General features: G+C 37.5%; 1 protein-coding gene across 2 annotated transcripts; it reads right to left on the reverse strand.

Annotated features, from left to right (window-relative positions):
• Positions 1-399: 399 nt before the first annotated feature.
• SLC13A1 (solute carrier family 13 member 1) lies at positions 400-19,763 on the reverse strand. Of its 2 annotated transcripts, none has more exons than XM_056481951.1 (15): positions 19,633-19,763; positions 17,687-17,815; positions 16,799-16,935; positions 12,823-13,010; positions 12,185-12,242; positions 12,032-12,095; positions 11,373-11,533; positions 8,757-8,876; positions 7,479-7,577; positions 7,288-7,389; positions 4,437-4,540; positions 3,450-3,559; positions 2,609-2,770; positions 667-804; positions 400-566 (listed from the first exon to the last, which is right to left on the reverse strand). In XM_056481951.1, exons 1-15 carry the CDS (start codon positions 19,729-19,731, stop codon positions 423-425), a joined length of 1,815 nt encoding a protein of 604 aa, XP_056337926.1. In that variant the 5' UTR covers positions 19,732-19,763; the 3' UTR covers positions 400-422. The 2 variants fall into 2 exon arrangements, with proteins under 2 accessions (XP_056337926.1, XP_056337925.1); XM_056481950.1 differs by having other exon boundaries at positions 11,373-11,536; positions 19,633-19,759.
• Positions 19,764-26,536: the final 6,773 nt, after the last annotated feature.

A 26,536-nucleotide genomic window follows, 5' to 3' on the forward strand; every position in this document is an offset into this window, starting at 1 on the left:
ATACTGTTTCAAACAGAGCTTGAATCTAGAAAACAGAAACCAACATGCTCTCTGACTACCCCCAAATAAGTAATAACAAGAATTTGTATTTGAAATAATAAAATCAAAATTTCATTATTCTGCTACCCTATGAATGGGGGCAAATTGCCAGTGATAATGGCTATGCACATTTATTTCCTTCCTTCATAACATGAAGATATTAAAATTCAGACTAGCTGAACTAGATTAGACACCTGATCTAACTATGATCTTTAGAAAGTCTAGCACTCTTCCTGATTAGACTCTCAGACTGGATCATCAGTCTCTGGGACTGTGAAATACAGCATTTATAGTAATGTAGGTCCTTATCATTGTGGTGACTGAAAGCATTTTAAGTGACTCACCACATGTGAGAAAAAAGAAAAGAAACTTTTTTTTTTTATTTACAGTCCTGTGCCATTTGTAAATGAAATGTTGGGTGCCCAACTTGGGTAAGTATAGAGATCAAATATAGGCACTATCCACGTCATAATTGCAAGCATAACTACAGCAACTCCAATGATGTTAATGCCCAAGCCAGCTTTCACCTAAAAAAGAGGAAAAAGAAAGAAGAAACATCCATCAAGATACTGAAGAAAAAATTTTAAATGTCAAAAATCCCCTCTAGGACTTTAGCTTAAAACTCACCATGTCCATAATAGTTAAATGACCATATGAAAACACAATGGCATTGGCTGGGTTTGCTACAGGAAGCAGGAATGCAAAGGAAGTACACAAGGTAGCAGGTATCAAAATGAAAAGTGGGTTCACATGAATGGCTTCAGCCTACCAAAAAATGAAAGAGAGTACAGCTGTCAATGGATGCATTTGCCAAATCAAATACAGAAATACAAACTTCCTATATTAAGACAAGTGAAATGTGCATGGAACTGCTGGTTTAAACAATGAGAAATCACCTTTTTTGGTGACTATTTTTTAAGAACATTTCACAGGCAGAAAAAGCAAGAATTCTGTAAGAAAGATGATAAAGCTGAATTTGTATGTAATACAAAATGGACATTGAGGGGCTGGAGCGTGTCCAGAGGAGGAAATTTGGGAGCTCAAGTCCTGTGAGGAGCAGCTGAAGGGACTGAGGGTGCTCAGCCTGAGGAAAGGAGGCTCAGGGCAGACCTCATCACTCTCTACAGATACCTGAAAGGAGGTGGTGGGAGGGTGGTCAGTCTTTTGTCCCAGACAGCTAGTGATAGACAAGAGAAAATGGCCTCAGGCTGCACAAAGGGAAGCTCAGGTTGGACATCAGGAAGAATTTCTTTAGTGAGGGTTGTTAAACATTGGAAGGGACTGCTCATGGAGGTGGTGGAGTCATTATCTGTGCAAGTGTCCAAAAAACAATTGGACAGAACACTTAGTGTCATAGTTTTTGGCAAAGTGGTTATCAGATGTGGTTATCAGTCAGATGTTGGACACGATGATCTCATAAATTTTTTCCAACCTAAATGATTCTGTAATTCTGTGAAAACAGGAGTAGCATTTTGTTGAAAGAAAGAGAAAAGGCATTAGTATGTTTCAAGGCTGGCAAGAGGAAAAGCTACAGACTAGAAGACAATCAGGAAGTTTTGAAGAAGAAAGGATCGAATGTTTTGATAAAGATAATGAGAAGAAAGAACAGAATTGAATAATGAGAAGAAAGAACAGAATTGATCTAAGGACAGGAGAAATTGGAATTACATACAAAGCAGATCTATTAGCCCTCTCCTCCCTTTTGTGACAACCTGCAGTGTTAACCATTTTTGCTGAAGATGAGAACTGTCCTTTCAAGAGCTTCAAATATTCACAAATAGTAATGACAGCACCAATTTTCACATGTTGAACTGTACTGGATTTTTCTGAGGTAGTTTTCTTCACAGTGACTTTTATGTTTTGGTTTTGTGCTGAAGACAATGTTGTCAATATAGGGGTGTTTTTCTTCTGACAAGAGGCCAGACCAAAAAACACAGACCAAAGGCCTTTTCTATTTTTCTCACTGCCATGCTGATAAGGAGGCTGGGGTGGAATTGGTGGGAGACACAGCTGGGACAGGTGACCCCATCTGACCAAGGGATATTCCAGACCACATGGCATCATGCTCACTGTATGAAGCAGGGGGAATTTGGAGCAGTGGCATTTCTCACCTCAGGTAAGTGTTAAGGGTGATGGGACCCTGCTCTCCTGGAGATGGCTGAACAGCAGCCTGCCCAGGGGAAGCTGTGAATTAATCCCTTGTTTTGCTTTGCTTACACGTGGGGCTTTTGCTTTCCTCTTGAATTATCTTCATTTGAACCCATGAGCTTTCCCCCTTCTAATTCTGTCCAGGACCCCACTGGCACAGGAGAGAGTGAGCAGCTGCCTGTGGCTTAATTGCTTTCTGGGTTTAAATCACGAAATGAACTTTTATCTAACTTTACCAATTTTTCAGCATGTCTTGTTAGAAACACCTAAAGCAACCAAGTATCCAATGTGTGGTATAGGACAGCAAAAAAACCTGCATGAAGTATTTTATTGAGACTTTTAAAACTGCTTCTTTGAGCAGCTGCATTATTACATGGACGACAGAGTAGATTCTGATTAAAAATAGGCTTGTTATACTCACCAAAGGAGATAGTATGGGCAAAAAGATTGTGATAGTAGCTGGATTGCTGGCTACTTCTGTCACTGAAGTGACAATAAGGCAGGATATCAGGATAATCAGCCACAAGGGTAATGATCCTAGAGGGGTTAATTTACTTGCTACCCACTCAGAAAGTTTTGAAACCTGCGTAAGGAACGTGAGAACATGATTAAGTTCAGCAAGTCACTGAAAGGAAATTTTTTTAAATTGTATATAACACAATATATATGCATATAACACACTTCTCTTATTGTGGAGTATTCAGGTAAAAGAGAAAAATGTGAAATATTTTCCATATTTCTACCACATTTTCAAGACCATTTTTCTAATTCAATGCTAGAAATGGGCCCTATAGGAGCCCATGCAAACTATATTCCATTTATTTATATCTGCATCTCTGAGATGATTAGAGGAGTCTTAATCAGAATGGTAATATGACTACATTAGGCTTCATAACCAGAGTCCAGGTCCAAAGCTGTTTGATTTTTCTGGAGTAGCCATTAGGCTCCACATGGGAATTATCTCAGTGACATTAACTCTATGGCTTTAAAAATAGTGTGTCTTCAAAACTCCTGCTCCCATTAGGTTTAAATTAGATAAGAAACAGTAGTCATCATTGTGCATAGTATTGGAAGACGTAGGAAACTTCTTTTCCTCTAAACCTGCTTTCTGAACACCTTGAATATTCCTCACATTTATCCTGTTCAATATTGCTGCAGAGTAACATGCTAAAACAAGAGAATAAGTGTGAATTCACAGCATGTCTGAATTGCTCCTGATTGGGTCATGTTATTTATTCAGTACCTTCTATAAATTGCATTACCTCGCAGCCGTCTGCCAGTGCAAACCCACCACCAACAAGAACAGCTATTTCCCAGGGCATGCATGACTGAAATTCCTTCCAAGTTATCAGTGGAATGTAACCAAAAACAGCTAGAGAGAAAAAAATAGAATTAAAAAATATAAAGCACTCTAACCAACATTTAAAAACATATTGAAAAGCTCTTGAAATAATCTTTCTGGGGAAGTACTTGGGAAAAATTCAAAGACAGAAACCTCATCATTAGAACATGAAAGAAGTGTCTGACAGAAACAACCTGTACTTCCTGGGACAGATCTTTAACTGGGGAAAACTGAAATGTCTTGGAGACATTAGAGCTGAGATGATTTCCATCAGTGGGGCACCGGCCCCTTTACCCTCCTTGCCTATTGTGAAAGACAGCTGTAGGATATCAGTGAGTTTAATTTACTCAGTAAAACTGTGCTATTCAGACAGATTGTTGAACAAATGCCATTTCACTTGGACTCATTTAGGTTCTGACCTCGATCTCATTGTCTTCACCAGCACAACTGAATGCATAAAGAGGACAAGCCAGAGGTGTACTTTAAACAAAAATTCCATTTTGAAGAGGAAAAATGACATGATAATGAATTAATGTACAGTTTTGAGTTTTATAGGGTACCCTAATCCAGCAGCAACATTTTCAAAGCATCTGCCCCATGCAGACCCATTTTAAAGCCCATTGCAGTCAATGGGAAGGTGGTTTCCATGGGTGTCCATGGGCTGCAGGCAGCAGCTTCCTGCACAGCACTGGCTCCTGCTGCTCAATTGTGCAATTGTTGGTGCTGATTTCCAGGCCAGGAATGCTTTACACCCTCTATTAAGACATTATAATTTAATGTCTTAATGTCTAATATCTTTAAGGCATTATAATTTAACAACATCCCTCTAACCAGGGCAACAAGTTACATTTACAGTAGCATCTTATGTACATTATTGTAGTAAAATCGACATAAAAATATACTCAACTGTTTTCTCCATTTGATGTCCTAGACAATGTTTTTGCTGGAATAATAAAGAACAGGAGGCCTATCACTAAGGCAGCTGTTGAATCTGTGATGTAGCTTTTATACCTAAGGAGAAATTAACAAGGAAAAAACCACATAAATATATATAGTCATATATATAGTCAGGAGAAGGAGGGGAGGAGAGAGGAAGAGGGTGGAGCAGCAGAAAAGTTCACAGTCTGCTGTGGGCTGACCATAACCCTCTATTCCCCATCCCTTGCACCACTAGGTGTGGTGGAAAGAGGTAGAGGAGTAAGGAATGAAGGAGTCAGGTTGAACCTGGTAAAAAGAGGATGTGGGGAAAGTGTTTTAGTTTTTGTCTTTATTTCTCACCATCCAACTCTGTTTTTAATTTGCAGTAAAATTACTTTTTCCCATATCAAGCCCATAATGGTAACTGATAAGCAATCAGTTATCCCTGTCTTTATCCTGACCCACAAGCTTTTTCACCATAATTTCTTCCCTGCCTTGCTGAGGAGAGGCAGTGAGGAAGTGGCTGAGTGGGCACTTGCCAGACAATCAAGGTAGTTCCTCACATCTATAGAAATTTTTGGTGCAGGCCCTATAAATTCATAAATAAACATCTTGAGTAAGCATATGCTATTTTGCCCCACAGAAGTAAGCTGAGGGAGAAGGACATTCAGGAGTAGCTGGTGCTTAAATAACCAGTTTTCACAGTTTAATGATAAATTTAATTATTTCAATATGCTCTGCAATAGATTCAGTTTAAGAGGCCTTAAAGAGCACAGTGCATAGCCTTAAAGGGCAATGCCTTTATAGCTGAGGAAAGCAGCAGAGCTTTATTATCATCCTCCTATGGCTGTTATTACTGGGGTCACAGTCACAAGGGTCATGTTTGATTTGGTCATTTCCAGTGCCTAAAAACTGTTTGCACTACTGTTTCTTAAACTGCTTCAATATCCTTCCAACTTGTGAGGAGTAGCCCAAGATCAGGCAAGGTGCAAAGCTGAGCTGTAAGGCCATTTTAACACATCCAAGACTGTTATGCAATGTTAGCTGGTGACAGGTCTCAGTCTGTCTTATTTCAGTCAAGATGGTCATTAAAATGAGAAATTTTACTGAAGAAAGCTAAGCAAACATTTTCTTAACCTTGTTATTTTTTTCTATTTTCTGCAAGTTCTTCTGTAAGATTTTCTGAACCAATACCCCAATATATTTGTTCTCTCCTCCTCAGACCATATGCTTTCTAAATATTCAGCTACAGTAGGTCCAATAATAACTTCCCATCAGATCTTCCCAGCAGCTTAATGTTTTGTACTGAAACAGAGCATTTCACTGAAAAGAAAAAAAGTTCTCTCAGTTATATGCTACAAATATCTAATCTGATGTATCCCTTTGCTTTGTTTAGGTGAAATTAAAAAAAAATCCCAAATGTATATGTAATACATATGTATTACATATGTACAGCTGATTTACACCAAAATCAGCATAATTTTAGCTAACACTGTCACAAAATGAAGGTGCCATAGAAGTTGAAGTGATTATCTAACATTTTAGTTCTCCTGCTTCTTATTGTCTGCCTGCAAAGAAAATACATTTTGAAAAAAAAATTTGGTATTTTTATGCTTTCTTAAGGCAGGAGGTTCTGGCTGTGCTTAGCTAGCTGATTGCTTAATTAGATCACTACTCCAAAACCCTTCCAAGAGTATAGTGTTTCATAACAGACATAGATCATCAGCTCTGCTGTTGCTACAAGGTAAAAATAAATGTTCTTTTTCAATTTTTTTCTGATGATTAAAAGTAAATAATTTAAAAACAATCTTAGTTTTAAATACAGTTTTTAATGGTATTTTTTGCACAAAATAATTTTGTGTTAATACTTTATTTTAAATCTTTGAAGTGTTACAATAATTCCTTGTGACACCCCCTCCCAGACTGGAAGAGCACTGGGAAGGTGTGTAAGTGGTGGAATATATTTAAAGGGAGAAGGTGTGTTGTATGTGTGTTCACATGTAATTTATCATGAACACACAGGAAAACAAAATGGAAAATTACCCTCCTAGTTCAGAACTGGCCTTTGGGATAGCCAGTAATAAATGTTAAATCCATAAGGACCTAAATAGCATTAAGTCCTACTTGTCCCAAACCTCTGACTACTTCCCACCACTCCAGGGCAAAACTCAAAACTTTATGACAGGAAACCAGAACTGAAATAACAGTAATTACAGCAAGAGAAAAGGGGATATCACAGTAATATAAGTTCCTGTATGACTGACTGATTACTTAGGGAAAGAAATCCAGGTGATCCTGGAGAAGTTGCAGCAGAAGGCAAAAAAAATACAATAGTTCTTGGCTTTTTGGTGTTTAGTTGAACTTTAAGGGAGTTATGTATGAATGGACAGTAATTTATACCAGTAATTTCAGCTGTCAAAGCAGGAGGTGTTGGCCTGTATGCATGTATGTGCTGTCACCAGGAGCACTAGTTGAAAAAATTCCAACCAGATTTATTCCATAAATTTCACATTTGATGAGGAAGTGGGGTACTGTGGCAGCAATTGTTATGCATTTTCCCTCACCACATTAAGCCTAAAATCTAGTAATAATCCCTATTAGGAGGCACTTTATTTTATCCTATAACAGGTTTAGCACATTTCAGCTATTGCTGACATACATATGTGAAGTTGCTGGGGTTTATCTTCTGTATATGCTACAAAAGTTTGCAACAGCTTTGGCCTGGCAGCATATTTCTGAAATATTGAAATTATTTTAATTTTTGAAAATTGGTAAGAAAAGAAGGTGTGTAGTTAAGGCACAGTACAGTTCTCATTGGTTTATCAAAAGAGATCACTTACTTTGGGAAAAGTGAAGACCATCCTGGGATGAAGCCAGGATCTCTGGTGAACCACAGGAGGGTCATTAGAATGAACAGGACAAGTGTAACAGTTTCTGGGTAGCTATAGCAGAAGTAGAATGAATTATAAATTTTCCAGAATTGACACTTGGATTTACCTGCTCTTGTTTGCAGATTTATAGTTTGAAATACCTAATTGGTCCCAGTTTCTTGTACTGCTCCTGAATCACCTGTGATGAGGCCTTTTCTCTAGCTGTTTTCTTCTTGCCACACTTGAACATGTTTTTAAAACTGGAATGTAAAGCAGCAATATTGAATGATGAGTTAACAGTGTATACAGAAAAAAGTGTCCAACCTTTCCAGTTACCAATAGCACTTGACAAATGTAAAATTGTCACTTTACAATGCAGTATCTCCCATTTAGTTATCACACACCAAACTGAGCATATTGGAATTAATTGACAATGCCCAGTGGGAGACTGACAGAGGCAGCAACAGAATGTGTCCTGTTATTGACAAGGTCATTTGGCCAAGAAGAATGAAACTTTAATCGTGTGAACTAATTGAAAGAGTCAAATATATAACTGCCTTTAAGGAGAGTCTCTTTAAATCTATGGCTTTGCTTTACTTTGTTTTTGTATGCAAATTTTTTATCATGTGATTGGCTTACATACTGATCAGCAGAGTACTTGCTATAAGCCAGTTTTCATTCTTGAATAAAACTCTTACACAATATTAAAAAGAACACTATCAAAACAATCAAGAAAGATAAACTATATATGTTTACATAGAGTGGTAAGCATAGGATGATTCTGTCTGCTTAAAACTAGTCTCACTTTTCATGTCTTGTACAATAAGCAGCTCTGTAATTTTGGAAGATTCGTGTCCCACCTATCCCTCCAGATGTTAGTGAACTCATGGAGAAAAAGGCTTTGAAGAATCATCCCCAAAGAAGTATTTTCCTCTCCAAAACCATAAAAGCCCAAGCTTTGTGGAGAAACAGATACCATACCACCACATACAAATTTAGGAAAAGCAGAAGTTTCTTACCTCAAATTTACAAACACAGTAATCCAGTTTATAACAGACATTGTTCAAGTATTCAAACCAATGCCTCACTCCAATAAATGGTGTATTCCTATGACTCTTCCAGCCAAAAAAAAGTATATGATTTCAGTATTCTTCTGTCTTGCAAACATGCACTGATTAATGATTATGATTATTGTAAAGGAGTGAGTACACCCATTTGTGGTATGGACTTTTCACATTGGGCTGAGTAGTCCAGGGTCCTTATTTTAGATAATTCTTGTCCCATCTGGAGACTGAGCCATACTAATCAAGGTTACAAATCACCATTGCTGCATTTTCTCCCTATTGACCCTATTAAACTAAGATGCAATATTTACTCCTGGTACAAATTATCTTTTATATAAACAACCTTTAGTTTTATTAATTATACCATTCACTTACTCAAACCCAAGGAAAAGCCACTGGAGCCAGACCCAGCAGAGCAGAAGAATAGTAACTGCAATGGGGATGGAAAGGATAAACCAGGATCCAAAATTGATGCACTGGCATTTTGGGTAACGTCTGGAGGAAAGCATAAAAAAAAAAAAAAAAAAAAAAAAAAAATTTGGTTCACCTTTGCAAAGAAACTAAGACTTGTGAGAATTGCCAAAAAGCACTGCTGTGGGAGAGTTTCTGGCTGGCAGCAGACTTCAGCATGAGGTGGCCTGTGGCATCCTCTTGCTTCACCCTCCCATCCTATTCCTGCTCATCATGACCACTGCAGGAACCAGCTGTGCCAGTTATTTGAGCAATGGATCAGCAACAGTCTGGGGAATCTGACACTGACTGAGGTGTGTCTAAAGTGAGTTCAGTAAGCAAAGGAAGGCCATGCACAACCTAAGGGCTGTTGGGACAATAAAGATATAGAACTTGAAAGAAAGGAGTTTTTTGAGATGAGATTTCAGCACAAGAAAAATATACTCAAATGAAAAAATTCCAGCAAATGTAGAAGGCAACATTGGAAGCAACACTGAAACTTGTATTGTTTAGACTTCCATCAATGATTCAAAACTGATTAAAATCAAAATTATTATTACTAGTTTCCATAAGTGTTCATTGGCCAGGTGGATATCTCTCCACTCAGCTTGTCTCTTTGAGGCTGTCTCAAGCTACTGTTTGTAAATGTGGGTCATTCAAGCAGAGATCTCCCTTCCACATGCATTTAAGAAAAGGGGAAGGGCTTTGCATCTCTGAAAGAAATTGGTTTACTGCTGAATTTGTTTGATGCCAGATAGGCAAAAAGGCAGAGTGAAAACAGCCTGTTTTCCAATTTACATTATGAACAGAAGTTAATCTTTCTTTGAGCTCCTCCACCTCTACTGAGATAGCTCTTAATGCTAGAAGTGAGAAAATTCAAGTCTCCTTCAGCAGCTTTCCTTCTTGATGCAAAAATCAGATAGAAGGGAAAGGAAAATGTCCAGACAGAGGACATCCTAATGACTATTTAAAATTATTAGCCAATCTTTTTTATTTCAGGTCTCGCTAGAAGGAAAATAATTTTGATGATTCCATAGGGTTTTAAAGCTCTAAGTACTTATTATAAATGCTCTCTCAAGTATTGTGAAAATTTTACATTTGATCTATAATTACTATGATGCTTATATATATTGCAAATAAAGTGCAAACAAAACCTAAACCCCTGCCCTTTTTTGGGGGTGCTGCTCTAAGTTGCAACTGCACATAATGATGGGACAGCAAAACTCTCAATGTAACAATACAGAACATATGAAGCATTGTGATGTTACATAATTTATTGATTACATGGCTATGCACCATGATCTTTCCTGAAATATGTGTGATAATTTCTTATTGAGCAACAAAACAAGCTCTTAAAAACTTTATACTAAAGAGTCGATGCCATTACAAAATGTTAGTTTATTGTAGTCAGGTTCTTCAATAAGTTTGGACAAGGATGGGTGTTTGTGTAAATATTTCTAGTAATCTGAATACTGAACTCAAGATTTTTTCATCTCTAGAGCAAATATTTATCAAGCAGAATGAAAATTAAATGTTTTTTAAAAACAATCTCTTACATAGTTCTGGGCAGATTATCTGCCATTGTTGGATTATCTACTACATATCTTGCCTGAAGCAAGGATGGACAGGACACACTGATTTATTTTCTAGACCTATTTCCTCTGGAAACTGAGCAAGTGTGCTTGATTTTAGTAATCTATTTTCTACAGTGATTTAGTGTCAATAACAGTAAACTCTTTGCAGGCAAACACTACAAATGCTATCAAATACTGGTCTTCAACAATTTTATCATGTACAATATAAAACAGTGGATGGAGGGCAAAAAAGGGTTTTGCTTTATTTTGTTTTATTTCAAAACTGAAGTAGGACTATTTCTGACAATGGTAAGAAGAAAAAAAATTTGCAGAAGAAAAAAAATGATCAGCAAGAACTATTGGATTGCAAGTGGTTTGTACTGAAATCTGCCAATTTTCTTTTCAAAGCAGTTCTACCTAAGGTAGAGTATGAATATTTAAAAATGCTTTGGAAAACCTTAAAACATTTTTCCATTGAATGCAAAGTTTCAGACTGCTTTGAAATTATTTGTGTTTTTTGTTGATTAATAGACCCAGTTTTCTCATTTCAGCAGTGCTTGGCCTCTTGAAATTCTCCTGATGCTCTTTGCTAAGCAGATTGAACTTATTTCCTGCTGTATTTAGAAATTAATGACATATCTTTAGATAGTGGCTGTTCTATTCATGCTAAGTATTGCTTTCCTTCTCAGAAAAATCTACCATTTTCCATCCAGCTATCCAAATAGGAAAGTACTACTTAACCAAACAATCCTGTTGCATGTGTTGGCAGATCATTTATAGACCTTACCCGTGCAAGACAAATACAAACATGCAATTTCTTTTTATCTCCTTAACAAACAATTAAGAAAAGCAATAGAATCAAATAATATCAAATCAAAGGGCAAGGTTGCTAATGTGTTTTAGGGGAGAGCTCAAGAAAGAAAGTTAAAATTTCTAAGAATACAAATAATATAATATAGTCTCTTACGAATTGAAGTGCTCAGTAAAAATCAGATTAGTCGATGTTCCTGTGATTGTGGTCAGTCCTCCAATGGTAGCAGAGTAAGCCACACATAAGCACATCACTTTGAAAATCCCACTGTATTTGTCCTTTCTGCTTTTTCTCTCTGCTTCAGCAGGTGGTAGGTTCTGCTTAAAAGTATATACACCAATTAATGCATAAGAAGGGCTCATCATCAGGCACAAAAGTAGAACTTGAGGATATCTCAGAGGAGCCAGTCAATTTACTGGCAATACAGTTGTTTGCAGCGTGGTTTGGTTGGCAGTTACAATGGTAATGCAATAATTAAAGTAAAGGAAAAGGAGGCAGAGTCAAATCCTGAAGTCCTTTCCCTGATCTGTCTTAGTTTTTACAGAACTGCCTCTTTATAGATTGATACATATACACACACCTGATATATAGAGTTTGTACTCTGGTGAGGTTGCTTTAACTTGTACAAAATGGGAGGACAAAACCAGCAATGAAATAGCTGTACAAGCAAAGTGTGTACATGCGTGTGACTACAGGTGTATTTCTTATTCATATGTAATCATCTTCATTGCAACCTGTGCCTTTTTAGGTGTGGCACCAGAAGTGAAATTTAGGATAAAACTAATATTGTTGCATAATAAAAAGACTTTAAGTACCTGTTCATTTCCTTTTTCAGTTTCCTTTTCAACTGGGCATACAGTACTACCCACGTTGTTACATCTGGAGAAACAAAGGCATGTATTGTAACAAACAGATACTCTATTTAGATGAATTCTTAGAACAGAATTTACTAAATTAATAACAATTACCCATTAACTTGTTTTTCTTTCTCTTTCCAATCTGGGTTTTCATGTTCACCTATATTTTCTGTAAGATAGTGATGCAAAGACAGAACAGCATTTAAGGAAGTGAAATTGGAAAGGCTCCATCAGCATGTCTCATCCCATGCCCTCACTTCACATCATCCCATCAATCCATTTGCAAGCACCAATCTCAGAAACAGCTGAATTATGCCCTACTGCTGCATGACTCCTGTACCTTGGAATCTGAATCTTCTAATGAGGAGAAATATTTCTAATTTACAATCCAACTGTGGAGGTAATCAGTTCAGATTCAACTCTTCCAACATTACCCTATAGCTTAACGAGCTCCTTTCTTGTGCTATTATTTAAGCCTGTGCATCTCTATAGCCTGGAGTCATATTTCCAGACATTTTATGTGGTTGATAAGAGAGGTTGATAAGCCAGCCCCTTCCCTTCTCCCGTCCTCTTATCCACCTGCTCAGTTCTAGTGAATCTTTGTGATCACGAGGGAGCTCACACACAGTAGTCCAGGAGGAGTCCCAGAGTGAGGGCTGTGATGATGCCAGTCCTTCCCTGGCCGTGACTGCACTCGCTGTGCCCCTTGCTGCCAGCGAGGGTGGCAGAGGCAGAGCTGCAGCGCCTACCGTCCAGCTCCAGCGCGGGGTTGATGGAGCCATTGCAGCAGGACAGCTCCAGCTCATCAGCCTCTGCTTCTGCTCTGATGATCTGCTGGGCTACAGCTTCCACAATTGGCATCACCATGGCAGCAGCAGAGGTGTTGCTGAGCCACATCGACAGGAAAGCGCAGCTAACCATGAAACCCAGAGTAAGCCTGCAACAGGAGAGGAGAGTCTGGGACAGCTACAAGAACACCTCCTATCATCATCCTATTTAATATAAAGAGAGAAAGTTTGTAAACAGAAAAGTTGAAACACTGAAAATTTAAGGCTTGTAATTCTGAGAACATTTTTGAATTAAAATTGTCTCTAAGACACTGAAATTATCGTATCTTAGAGGTTCAAATATGTTATAATGTGAAGCAGAAGCAATAATATTTATTCACAGAATTATATTGTATTTGAACCATCTTTGAAGAAAGAGCACCATGCATGTCACAAATTCAAATGAGAATTAAAATGTCCACACTGCTGATGTTATTAATCTCCTATTGTACAGTCTAGGTCAAAACCCTGGAGTTATCACTTAGTTAAGTCCTCTAGATATACCAGTGCAGTTGTTATAGGAAAAAATATTAAAAATTCAGTAAGTGGTACAAAACTTAGCTCTTATACAGAGCACCAAGATGTGTAGGCATTATTTGGGCTTCAATAAATGTCATCTTCAATATTAAATGGCAAAGGGAAAGTCATTACAATTCCTTAATCTGGTCTTGGCTCAACTTTTTCTAGGTTTACTACAAATAGTAATACAATACACTGAATTGCATCAATGACTGAAAAATCAAACATTCCACTTCATATCTGGTGAAGTTGGATTGTAAATTTAGACTACAGGTCACAATGTTGCTTTAATGCATTTCTTGGAGTTGGAAATGTGATCAGTCCTCTTGACTCCCTATTCCAAGGTGCTGTCACTGGCATTAAACACCTGCCATGCATCACCACAGCAAGAGAAGTTAGTGGAGGAATGGTGCTGCTGCACCTTTCTCTCAGAAGACATCTGTGCAATTTGTAAAGTTCTTTGCCCAGCCTTGATCAGAAGCTTCACAAAAAATGTCAGTTTTTCTTAGCACATGAAGTCAATAGAGAAATTATATAAAAATTATGTAAAGATTATTTGATGATGTAAAAAATCAAAATGTCTCTCATAGCCTTTCAATTCAGCTAATAGCAACAACATTTCAAACTGGATTTTTTCTCAGTAGGGGAACCTTGTTTTTTCCTGTGTACTTTTAATTGCACAATGATTAATTATCTGTAGACCAGCAAGTCACAGACTTGACTCAGAACAAATTGTCATCAGTAGTGTAAAATCCATTAATTTTTTGATTAGGTCCTCAGACAGAAGTTGAGGGAGAATTGTGCTTCTTATGCAGAAAATACAGGTCAGAATAAGGACACTGAATATGAATTTTCATACTGTAGAAAAATGTCATCTTAGTAGAAATTGCAAGGGGATTTAAAAATAAAAACAAATGGAAACATTCACTAATGTATTTCAATATTATTCATCATAAATTTCCAGCATTAGATGGATTGATGGTCAGGTATAATGGATGGTCAGGTGACCATTTGGTACACGGGGTGGGCTCTACTGAGGGACTCTAAAAGTGATTGCAAAATAATGAAATATATCCTACCCTGTTCAGCCCCAGCTTTTCTGGATTATTTTCCCTGTAGTCTTGTTAAAAAATAGATTATGCATGGAATCTGGGATAATTATTTCATTATATCCAACTATAAAGTCATTCTTTTCATTGTAGTTCACAATTGGTATTTTATTACTCTTTTTAGTCCTTGCAGGTTGCATAGACATATTACCTTTCTCTGCTAGTGTGGAGACCTTACTGCATAGCTCAAATGAAAAGCCTTTACAGGATCATAGAATAATCTGGGCTGTGAAAAACCCTTAAGATCATCAAGTCCCACCATAAACATAAGACTGCCACGTCCATCACTGAACTACGTTCTTAAGTGCCACATCTGCAAATACCTCCAGGGCTGATGACTCAATCACTTTCCTTGGCATCCAGTTTCAGTGCCTGACCAACCATTCAGTGAAGGAATTTTTCCTGTTATCCAATCTAATCCTCCTCTGGCCCAACTTGAAGCCATTTCTTCTTCTCACCTTTCACCTGGGAGAAGAGGCTGACCTTCCCTTGGCTGCAGCCTCCTTTCAGGGAGTTGTAGACAGGGATAAGGTCACCCCTGAGATGCTTTTTCTCCAGACTAAACAATCCCAGCTCTCTCAGCTGCCCTTCATAAGACTCAGGCTTATGAAGCTTCAGACCCTTCACCAGTTTCATTGTCCTCCTCTGGACTTGCATCAGCACCTCAATGTCTTACTTGTAGTGAGGGGCCCAGAACTGAACACAGGATTTGAGGTGCAGCCCCACCAGTGTCAAGTACTGGAGACCATCCCTGCTCTGGTCCTGCTGGTCACATATTTCTGATACACATCAGCTTCTCCAGAGGAATATACAATGCAGAATCCAGGATCCCTCGTTATTTTGCTGTCACTGCTGCCCTTCATGCCCTCTAGTGCAGAGGTGTGGTGCAGGGATATCCCTGCAGAGCTGGGTGAGGCTGCAGAGTGCAAGGTGTGCTGCCAGCAGCTGAGGAGCTGCAGAGAGCAGCACCATGCCTGCCAGGCAGGTGGGCAGATCCTCTCCTTCACTGATCACTTCATCATAACCTCATCCTCCCTCTGTCATGATCAGGCAGTGTGACAGATATGAAGGATGCTCCCTCAGGGTTACAACTCTGTGGAGTTGCTTTAGGTATCCTCAGATGCTGGGTTCAGGTTTGACTGTTCACAGCCATGTTCAGCTCAGCACAGCACAGCATCCACTTGTGCTCTCCCTTTCAACATTTCAGCTAAAAGATGAGAATTTAGGAGTGTTCAAAAGACAACCTGAAATAACTAAACCTGCATAGCACAAGAATACAGCTTAAGATAACAGGAGGCAGTAGAACAAAATATAAAGATAATTTTTTCCCAACAGAAAGCTACCAGCTACCAAGAGAGGCAGAACTAAACCAAAAGACACGTGAGATTTAAAATTAGGTCAGTCAAATTACTGAAGAATAGAAATAACCCAGAATTCCTATGAAGTGTCATTAGTTAAATTACTTAAGAGGCATCATTTTTTAGACCTGGGGTTTCTAGTTTTCTGACCATTTGATTCCTTTCTGCTTTCTGGCAAAGAATCATGAGCATGGTGTATTCTGGGAAGCTCTACTTGCTCCACAGATCTTATGTGTAGCCTTATTGGTGCCTCTCTCAGCCTAAACCTTTTCTGCAACTTTGTAAAGCAAGCAAAGAAAGATTTTTCACTTCCTAAGATATATGCTGAGAGTGAGTAAGCAGACAGTGTGATTTCTTTTCCCTTATCACCTCATCCAGCTGAAGTGCCTATCCTTTGATTTTTTTCTTATGCAGACAAAGGAAAACACCTTAAGTAAAGACATTGCGTTAATGTGATTTTCCTTCCCTACCATCTGCTGAGTTTTATGATTTTTTTCCCCCTCACTGTGTACTTGAACTCTTTTTATAATTTTGGGAATGTCCATATTTTTGAAAACACTGTTGAAATAAAAAAAAAAAAAAAAATCAGCATTTTATGCTGTAGGCATTGGGTGGGAATGTTCCAAGGACCATCAAGAAATGGGACCCTTCTATTATTCACAAACTAATCATACTTTTTGTTCAGAAGGATCCTTATTATGAACAGCAGCATGAAGGGAACATTCAATTAGGATTTCAGCAGAATATTAAAGTGTCACCTACAAACCATTCTCATAAATTTAAATATCTACTTTGTTTGAGTAGAAAAGAAAGGCTGGATTTCTGCTGTAGAAAAAGCAGTAGGCAATTATTTCTGGATTACATAGCTTTCCACAAGTATTATTGTCCTTCCAGACATTGTTTAGCACATACCATGCAGGGTTGACACCCACCAGCATCACCATTTTTAAAGCCACTCTTTTGTGAAGATTCCATTTTTCTATTGAGGTTGCCAAACAAATTACTCCAATCAGCAGCAGATGAAAGTCTTTAAAATAAGCAGATGCTACCTGAAACAAAAGTTAAAAAAAAAAAGGGAAGTAAACTCATTTTTAAAAATTAAATGGTGAATTTCTTTTAGCATTTGGTAATATCACTTTATGAAAAAAATCAGTAATATTGTATTATGAAATAAATAAATATACTTTTTTTTTGCTTAATATTAAACTGTTAAGTTCGTTGGAATGGTTAATTTCCTTTAACCAAATTATTCAAGAATAAATGCACTAAAGTGCATACATTTAAAAACAAAATGAAAAGTAAAGCTTAGGATAGAACAACCTAAAAACATCAACCACGTCTCACATACATACTAAATCAGCAATTAAATGTTGTTTTTGTTACTTTTTTATTTAGCCAACAGGTAAAATAATAACCTTAAGCATAGACTTAGATTATGATTATCTGTGATTGCATCTCTTTGGCACAAAGGTGTAGAATCATCAGTTTGCACATGGGGTCATTATTGTAACATTTTGCCTCTGTAATATTGAGGATATTTCATAACTATCTAGAATTTTCCCATCAACTGGCATCTAAACTCTGAGCCACTATCTAGAAGAAATTATTAATGAAATTATTAAAGAAATGTGAACAAATCCTGAAGACAAAGCATGTCAGCAAGTCTTGAGGCAGAACTATTGTGATTGGCACTCAGCAAATCCATGGATTTGCCTGACATGTTTCAACATTATGTGTTTGTTTCTTTGGAGTTTTGATTCCTGACATGCACAGTATAAAGGAGAGACAAGTAAAGGTTACCTGCTTAGATGACATTATACCAAACAATGGGAACATGAAGGCAGGGAGCAAAGCTGAAACAGCCAGTGGCAAAGCTTCTGTGAGCCAAAGGATGGCAACTACAAACAATGTGTAGGCACATTCTGCTTCCTAAAATACAAAAGGAACCAATAAGAACATGAGATGATCACCCAGGGGAAAATAAAAATCACAATTCAAAAAGTACAGCTCCTTCACTAGAGAGACTCCCCACACCTGGAAAAGTATGAGTCAAAGGACCTGTATTTAGGGCAGTTATTGTGTGCTATTGACAATCCTGCTGAGACATGAAACACAACCAGTAAAAAAGGTGTAGAGAGTTTTCTCTAAGAGATAGTAAAATTCTTTAAATTCTATCACTCAGGAAAGGTGGGAAAAAAAGTCAGCTGCCCATTCCTTCAAGGACAATTAATTATCTAGGTCATTCTGGAGCATTCTCAGGCTATGAATTCCTATAAATCAAAAGCTTCTGCCTCTGTAAGCAAACCTTTAAGACTCAAGGAGTATTCACAGTCAATAATTGATCAAATTTTTTCTCTCCTGAAGTTTTGTCATCAGTAGCAGTAAGGCAAGGATATCATCTAACAAAAAAGGTATGCAAGACTGACAAGAAACACAACCGTTGTTTTTAAGGCTTGGAATTTTAGCAATTCTGTTTCAAGTCCTTAAAATCAGGAGTTTTTTCTTTTTCTCTTTTTTCCTTTTTCTATTTTTTTTTTTTCTCTCTCAGTTCTCCCAGAACGGAGAATGATTTTCAGTGCTGCCTGTAAAATTCAGCCCCAGACAAATATAATGAGGTGAAGTAAACCTAGTTTCTTCCAGAGTTATTAGAAATCTCTTTTGTGTAGTTTTTAATTTATATTTCTGCTTTTAAGGAAAACAGTTGGAACTCTTAGTGCCCCTGGTTAGGGCATGAAATTACTCAACAGCAGCAGAGATGGTTTGTACTGGGAAAGAAACAGTTTAATGATGTGGCTCTTGGAACCTTTGACTGGAAAACAACAATATTAAACCTAAGTCAGTCAGCTGTGGCTATCATTTATTTTGGGGAAGAAATTTTTGTTATGTATGAAACAACTTGAAAATATCCATTCACCTGGGAAACTTTCATCTCACTTAAGTCCTACCACATTAAGAGTTTCCCATAATTTTCCTCTCAGAAATGAAACTGGACTATTAGAACTGTGATGTGAGAGCATGAAGCACATTGCTCTGGAACCACCATCTAGCTGTGACACAAGGACTTCTGAACCAAACTTTCACTCATGTCCACACATGCTATGTATAATGCACACAGGGTAAGACATCACAGAATTCCATTTCATTCTGCTGGCATCAGAGCTGTACCAAGGGAGTCACTAATGGCATTGTTAGATAGCTGTTTCATCAGCTTGGAATTGTTGCAAGAGTTAGTGAATGCCAGAATTTATTTCATAACATAAAATAAAACTATGATGTCCTGTCATAGATTTTGCTCTTTAGGAACCAGAGGGAATTTGTCAGATTTCAGTTATTTCCAGTCAGACAACACAAAATGTGATGAAACTAAAATCGTTCATTAAACAAAAAATAATTGCAGCTCTTTTCCTGACAATTCATCTCCATTGTCAATCATACAGAGCTCTTTTTAAAAGAATCCAGAAAGTAATGAGAACAGTATTTTCAATGTAGTCCAGATGTTGTTAGAAAACAAATATGTGATTCAGAGCTTCATGCATCTAGTACAGAATTTTATATTGAAGCTGTCTTCTCTACATTTCTGTGAAAATACACTGAGTTGACAAAAAAATAATCACAATGCAAACATCATTCATTTAAGATCCCTTCCAACTCAAACTATCTGTGATTCTGTTAATCTGAAAAGGTCTGGGAATCTCAGTCTTTACATACAGGTGCAAAATAATTATCTCTCCAAGCAGGTCACTTACTTTGGTTTTGATGATAAGTGGAAGTGGAAGCAAAAGCAGTGGGGTGAGGACAATGAGCAGAAACCTTCGGTAAGCCAGGAGGTAACTAAGAATCTTCATGGTTGTTGGCTGTTAGATGAACTTCCCTGAAGAAACTGCCAAAAAAAAGTCTGGCTTTAAATAGCTGACTCTGATTAATATTTTTCCAAGCTATCACCTTTAGCCATTGCTAAAGCAAGTCAGTAAAGGAAGTTAAAATTAAATCTGGGTCTTTATTGTTTTAGTGAGTTTATTAACAGTAGGTTGATAAGATAAGTGCTTGCCTTAAACCAAGCCTAGATGTCAGCCCTCTCAGGACTTTCTCTCCCTGCCCTTCCTCATAACAAGTTTATGTAATTACAACAGGTTTTAGACAGCTGAAAAAATAAAAACTTCAGGTGCTCTCCAATCACTGTCAACTTCCATAGGAAGTCAAAACATATAACGTAAATAGAATAGATGTTCAAAACCAGTTGGGGTTTTCTGTGAAATCATAAGCAAGACAATTTTATTGAACAGGATTAAAAATTCTTCATCATCTTCTCCACATGTAGAGATATTCAAAACTCCCTAGGACAAGATCTGGAGCAACGTGACCTGAACTTTGTTCTGCTGTGAGTAAAAGGTTGGATTAGATGACTTGCAGAAGTCCCTTTCAGCCTCAGCCTTTCTGCTGCTTTTATGTCTAGAATCTAAAGCATATGAGAAAATGGGGACTTTTTCTTTCTCTTGCCAGGCAGGGAAGAGCTCATATTTTCTTCTCATCCAGAAAAAAAGATAAGTCTTTTTTTATGTACCTCATACAAAGTTTTGAGGAAGTCTAAGAGTAGGGGACTTTTTGAGACAAAAGTAAAAATAAATAAATCCTTTGGCCTGAATTTTCCTCCTTTTCAATAAAAAGAAAACTTGGTACTGTCTTTGTAATGCAACAAAATAGCATCAAATGAAGAACAGGAAAAGAAAGGAAAGAAGCTTGTACACTGTGTGTGGGTGAAGATCAAAAGGGGGAAGAACACATTGTTTTGTGCTTGGGATCTTACATGAAGCAGAAAATCAGAAGAGGAGACAGATGGTGCAGTGTTTGAGCTGCCATCAGAACTGTCCAAAGGACAGGTAATAAAGGTAGATTTTTGCTACCCATATAACCTTTTGATTATAAGAATCCCATGTGTCAAGGTGCAGCCAAAGCAAGTGATCAGATTGTCAGTGTTGAGCACACACTCCTGGTTTCAGGAAGGCAGGACTTTGGCTATGGGAAAGCAGTATCTCATATCTAACTGTCAGAAAGCAATTGACTGAAAACCCAAAGGTGAGAAATCAACTGGAGAAAGTATAATGAAAAAACAGCCTTGCTACTGGGGAATTGGGAAAACAGCTTTGACACAGCCTAGGGAGATGAGACTGAGACTTCCTGGGGAGATAATGTAAGGGATTAAAGATGTTCAAGTGAACTGGTAACTTTTGAAAGGGACTGTTCTAAATATATAAAGACAAACTTGTCTAAAGAATTCAGAGACAGAGTTAAGAAATTTTCAAACATCCAAAAATCAAAAGAGAATTGTGTGAGATCTGGAAAAAACTGTGCTAGAAAGGAGTAACAAACATTTAGACTGATAAATTCAGAAGGATTGCAATATGAAATATATTTCATCTGGAGAAGTCATGGAAAATTTTTATTAAAGTATCAGAACTAAATGGAAATGAGAGGAGAGTGATTTAGTAGGCAAAAGGCAAGACAGACTCCAGGCAGTGACGGAGTTTTCAAAACTTACTTTCCTTGAGTCTTCACAAAGGTTTTAATATGAAAAATTGAACACACTATGTGGATGTAGTAAATACTTAGATTTAATATAAGTGTTCAAGTCAACAGTTCCAGATGAAATCCACGCAGAATTCATGGGTGATAATTCATACAGTAATCTGAGAACTATTTTAGAATATATTTCAATGTATTTTGTAATGCCAAATATTTGAAAAATTTTGGAGTATTACAAGTTTCTAGAAAACTGATAAGACATAAATAATAAATTGAAATTAAATGTGTCACATAAACTCAATTTAGTTTTCTCTTTTTTTGGAGCAATTCACTTAGTGACCTAAAGTGTAAGTTATAAGCATTTTATTTTACTTCAATAAACTTTTTAGATAAACTAAGAGAACAAGTCAGAGGTAAACATAGAAGAAATGCTCTAGGGGAAATTATGCCTGTGTGTACAAGTTTTTAAAAAGTTGTTCTTGAAGAGCAGTTGCAATTGTTTTAGATTCCTACTTTCAATGTATTTCAAATGGAATCCTTAAGAGGTCTATTCTGCTTAGTTTTCTACCCCATATTTTTGTTAATGTTTTTGAATAATACACTAGTAAGCAGCAGAACAAATATAATACCTGATACTGGACCATAAAATGTGTTTTTTTCAGCATTCTTAGACAATCACTGTTAGAGCAAAATGCTGCGTGGAGATAGAAATCCAGAACAAAGGAGAAAAGAGACTTCCAAAACTGATTCAAATATAATATTGCCAATGAAGAGAAGAATTGTACTGCATAATCCACACTGAAATTCTCAAACCTGTCTGCAGGTCCCTGGTCAGCTATCAGAGATGGTCAGAGCAGAATAAGGAGTTCCACTGAAGAAGTTTCCTTCCAAACTTATGCTGAGACATTTTGGACAGTCAAGCTTCTACAGGTAACCTGAGAATGGATTGACAGACAGATGCTCAGGGAAAGAATTAATGTGCAGTGGACTAAGTTTAGTGGTGGAGAGCTGAGGTCTTTCTGAAAGAATGGAATCTGGGGCAGAACTTTCCTTTCAAGCAGGAAGAAGGAACAAGAGAGGATTTGCAATCCTGCTTACAAGAGCTTTAAACATACAGCTCTGCATGTGAAGAAAAAAGTGGTTTTAATGTGATTTGAGGTGTTACTGAACGATTATGAAAAAATATTATAAATTCAATTTGAAAAATAAATAAGGTCATATTTGCAACACTGGAAAAAAATTAAAAGTGACAGAGTTTCTAAGGAGAAAGAATATTTCTAGTTATGCTACCCAGTGTTAGCTGATCTGGGTCAGTATTGATCCCTTAATCTCTAGCTTTCTTGGAAAGCTTAGTTTATTTTTGTTATGTCTTGAGCTAACTCGTGTATTTTCTCAGTAGTTGAATTTTCTGGTTCATTTCTTCAGACCTCAGAAAAGCCTGTAGGAATGGTCCTTTTATGCTGAGGTATAGCTGCATTTGCAGCTTGGTTGAGGACTGCTATTTCTCTTCAATCCTTGAGGACTGAAGGGCTCCAAAACATAGTTGTGTGGGACAACAAAGCAGAAGTGTTTGAAACAGAGAAATGAAAAATTCACGTTGTTCTATATGTTAATTTTTCAATAAAACAAAAGAGGATCTTGTATGAGAGATCCACAGGGGAATGAGAAAGAAAGAGGGGCATCATCACACCCCAACAGATACAATGAGACAGAAGTCACATTCCCACTGCTTAGCACACAAAGAAAAATAAACTTTCCTAGGTACTGTGAGATTCTGCAGAATGCATATCCCAGGACTTACAGTCTGCTTGTGTGCCCTCTCTTGAGTGATCCAAGAGAACTGCTCTGACTGGAGCCCTGAGCTACAAACTGCTGCACAGACCTAGCAGCATTAGCTCATGCAGTCCCCACAGGCCACTCCAGACAGGACCAGGTGAGGGAAATGTTCTGTGTCCCAGTGCCAGGAGGCATGACTCCACTGGAGCCTCTGGCAGACACACCAGCAGTGCCAAGGCTGCTGGAGCAGGGCTACAGGGAAATCTGCTCAAAGACCTGGGCACAGCTCATGGGTATTGTGGGAAAACTGGGATATCTATTCTATGCCCCAGGGACATTTAACTTTTGGGGAAAATAAAATGCGATTTCATTTGCATATTACAGGAAGTTCTACATCAAGAATCACCTGAAGCAAAGGAGCATGAGCCTTGCAAAGAGGCAGGCAAGCACCATGATGACCCAACATGACCCAACACAATCTCTTGTGTCCAACCACCACAACACATGAAGGCCAAGTCTTGCACAAAACAACCCAATGGACGTTTTCTGAATGTTTTACAGGGGTCATGCCTAGACTAAGAGAATCATGTCTGTATATATATATATCACACAACAGGAAAGAGAGTGCTGCTTGGTAAGGTTGTATTGGATAGTGTAAGGCTTGAGCATGGACTTTAGCATGGACTAGGGGCTAGAGATTGAGCTGGGATGGATGGATGGATGGATGGATGGATGGATGGATATATGGATGGATGGATGGATGGATATATGGATGGATTTTGTTCATGGCATCTGTCATGGTGCTGGTTTGGACCATGTGATGTTTTGAAAATGTGACTAAAAATGTAGATAGCAGGCCCATGTTTTGGATATTGCTGAGAAGTCCTTCCATGGCATCAAGACATTCCCACTCTGCCTCCCAGTGAGTTGGCTGAGGGTGTGCAAGAGGTTAGGACAAACAAAGGTAACTGACATAAACTGATTAAACAGGATATTTTCTGCCATATAAAACAGGTTTAACAATAAAAACTGAGGGGGGGGGAGGTAGTTTGGGATGAGAGACATTGCTCAGAGCCTGGCTGGGGGTTGACCTAGTTGCTGGAGGTGGTCAGTGTTTAGTTTTGTATTAATTTTTTATTCCATTTTACTATTCCTCTTTATTTTAGTTATTAAATATTTTTAACCCACAAGCTTTCTCACCTTTGCTCTTCCTATTGTCCCTCCTGCCTCTCACTGGAGTCAGAGCAGCTGAGTATCCATGTGATGCTGAGCTGATGAACTGAGTCAACCCACCACACCTTGCCATTGGCCTTGTAAATTATATTATCTCTTTATCTCAAAATGCTGTTAGAAACCTTTTGATTATCACAGACAGTATGGCAATATTACCAGACATTTCTGTTTCTACACCACAGAACAACTGGAGAAGTTCTCTTTGAAAGAGATCATTGACACCTTTTGGAGAAGCAGCTCCCAAAAAACAGATTAAATCAATTTTCATCATGTGATGAGCGAACAAACACATTTTATCCCTACATTCAATCTGTATTTCTGAATGGAAAGGCTCTGACATGTTGAATACACTTTCACACTCGTTACTGCATAAAAGCAAACAAACTGAAAAGAAACAAAATCCAATCACTTGACACTGAAAATTTTAATGAGTAAGAAGTTCACTATTCATTGTAAACATGTTCCTTTTCATTTTTAATAGAAACCCACTTAAAGGGTACTTAAAGGACCTTAGGGTCGTGATTTTTCAAGATGACCTGTACTTAGAGCCATTTTCTTTGAATCAGTTCAAGTGCTTCAGTTCAAGTGCTTCAGAAATCACTAGATATATTCTTCCAGGTTTCTGAAGCAAAACATTCTCTTCCAATGATAGCACAGAGGTTCTCCAATATAAAATCAGAACACAAATCTTAAAGCATTTATAGGCCTAATTTATCATTTAACAGTATTTTGCCTCCTTCAAACGTGGCTCCATGTTTATTCTTGTTGAATGATGTGTAGTTGGTGCTGTGTGACCCCATGGCTACCAAAAGCTTTAACTTGCAGAGCATCTGCATGGGCAAGCCTTCTTACCAGGAGAGACACTCTCACAGCCTGGCAGAGTTCACTTGGAAATGTGCACATTCCTCATGAAAGGATGGAGGCTGTGGTAGAGTTGACACAGATTTGTAAGACTACATTCCATGAAGTGCTAATAATATTCCTCAAACTTACAAGCTTGGTAATGAATTTCAAAGTGTATGTCTGAAAACAGTCCACAATTGTCAGAAAATTATCTGAGCTGCAAAAAAAACCTTAGGTATCCTCTGATAAAACACCATACTATACTTTTGATTTTAATCATTTTGGAGGAGGAATTTTGTTTTAAAATTAGTTACAAGATATAACTCCCAGAGAAGGGTTTCAATTTTGGGAAGTCTATGCATTCAAGGCAGCTCAGATGAGCTTTGAACAGCCTGATCTAGCAAAAGATGTCCTTGCCCACAGCAGGAGATGGACTTGATGCTCTTTAAAGGTCCTTTCCAACCCAAACTAATCTGTGTTTGGTTTTCCTGCTGCAAAAGCAGCAGGAAAAATTCTGTAGACAACAGCACTATAAAAGGTGTCTTTGTTTGCAGGGGGTTTTCCCTTCATGACAGCAAAAACTTTTATGTGGACCTCTATCAAATAAAATGCGAGTCAGTACTACCATAATGATGTCTGTTGAGACACAATATGAGAAAGAAAAATATTTAAATCCTTTCCCCAATTGTTTGCTAGTTTTTTCATTTTTAATTATTCCAGGTGATGACAGATAATTGGAAGTGGTAGAATTATACTTCCCATAATTGATGTTGCCTGTGTGATGATGACATGCTACTGTCATCAACCATGCTGGCTTTTATCTAAGATGTTTGATCACTTGTGTCACTGTTGAGGAAAGATGTTAATTAGCCAAAACATTAACTATTAAGCTTGACTTAGAGCAAAGTTCCAATTCACTTCCTTGGATACATTTATTCTGGTGAAATACAAAATAGAATAAAGGAAGTTTGCAAAAATTATGTAGGAACTTTTAATTGATAGAAGTATCTATACGAAATTTTTCAATGGTATAATTATTCTAACCACAGTCATTCCTAGATTTAATCTTACTTTTTTTTCTTTTTTTTTTTTTAATTACTAATGATTTCAACAGTTTGCTTCCTTTCAGTAAAATACATTTATATTTCCATTTTATTAATACACTTCATAAGTTCTCACATTTTTCTCCCCCAGGTGATATTTTGTTAATGAAGTTTCTGCATAATTTTACTTTATCTTCTGGAGATTTTTATAATTCTTTATTAGATCTTCTCCCAC

This window comes from Oenanthe melanoleuca, chromosome 1A (assembly GCF_029582105.1).
Source record: "Oenanthe melanoleuca isolate GR-GAL-2019-014 chromosome 1A, OMel1.0, whole genome shotgun sequence".
Lineage (NCBI taxonomy): Eukaryota > Metazoa > Chordata > Aves > Passeriformes > Muscicapidae > Oenanthe > Oenanthe melanoleuca.

What these genes read in the sequence shown, in the direction of transcription:
- SLC13A1 (XM_056481950.1), bottom strand. Translation starts at nt 19,731, where the DNA reads ATGAAGATTCTTAGTTACCTCCTGGCTTACCGAAGGTTTCTGCTCATT. An exon ending in CACTGGCAGACGGCTGCGAG is followed by an intron (nt 2,771 to 3,449) that starts GTAATGCAATTT and finishes TTCCTTACGCAG; the next exon opens with GTTTCAAAACTTTCTGAGTG. An exon ending in ATTTAACTATTATGGACATG is followed by an intron (nt 567 to 666) that starts GTGAGTTTTAAG and finishes CCTCTTTTTTAG; the next exon opens with GTGAAAGCTGGCTTGGGCAT.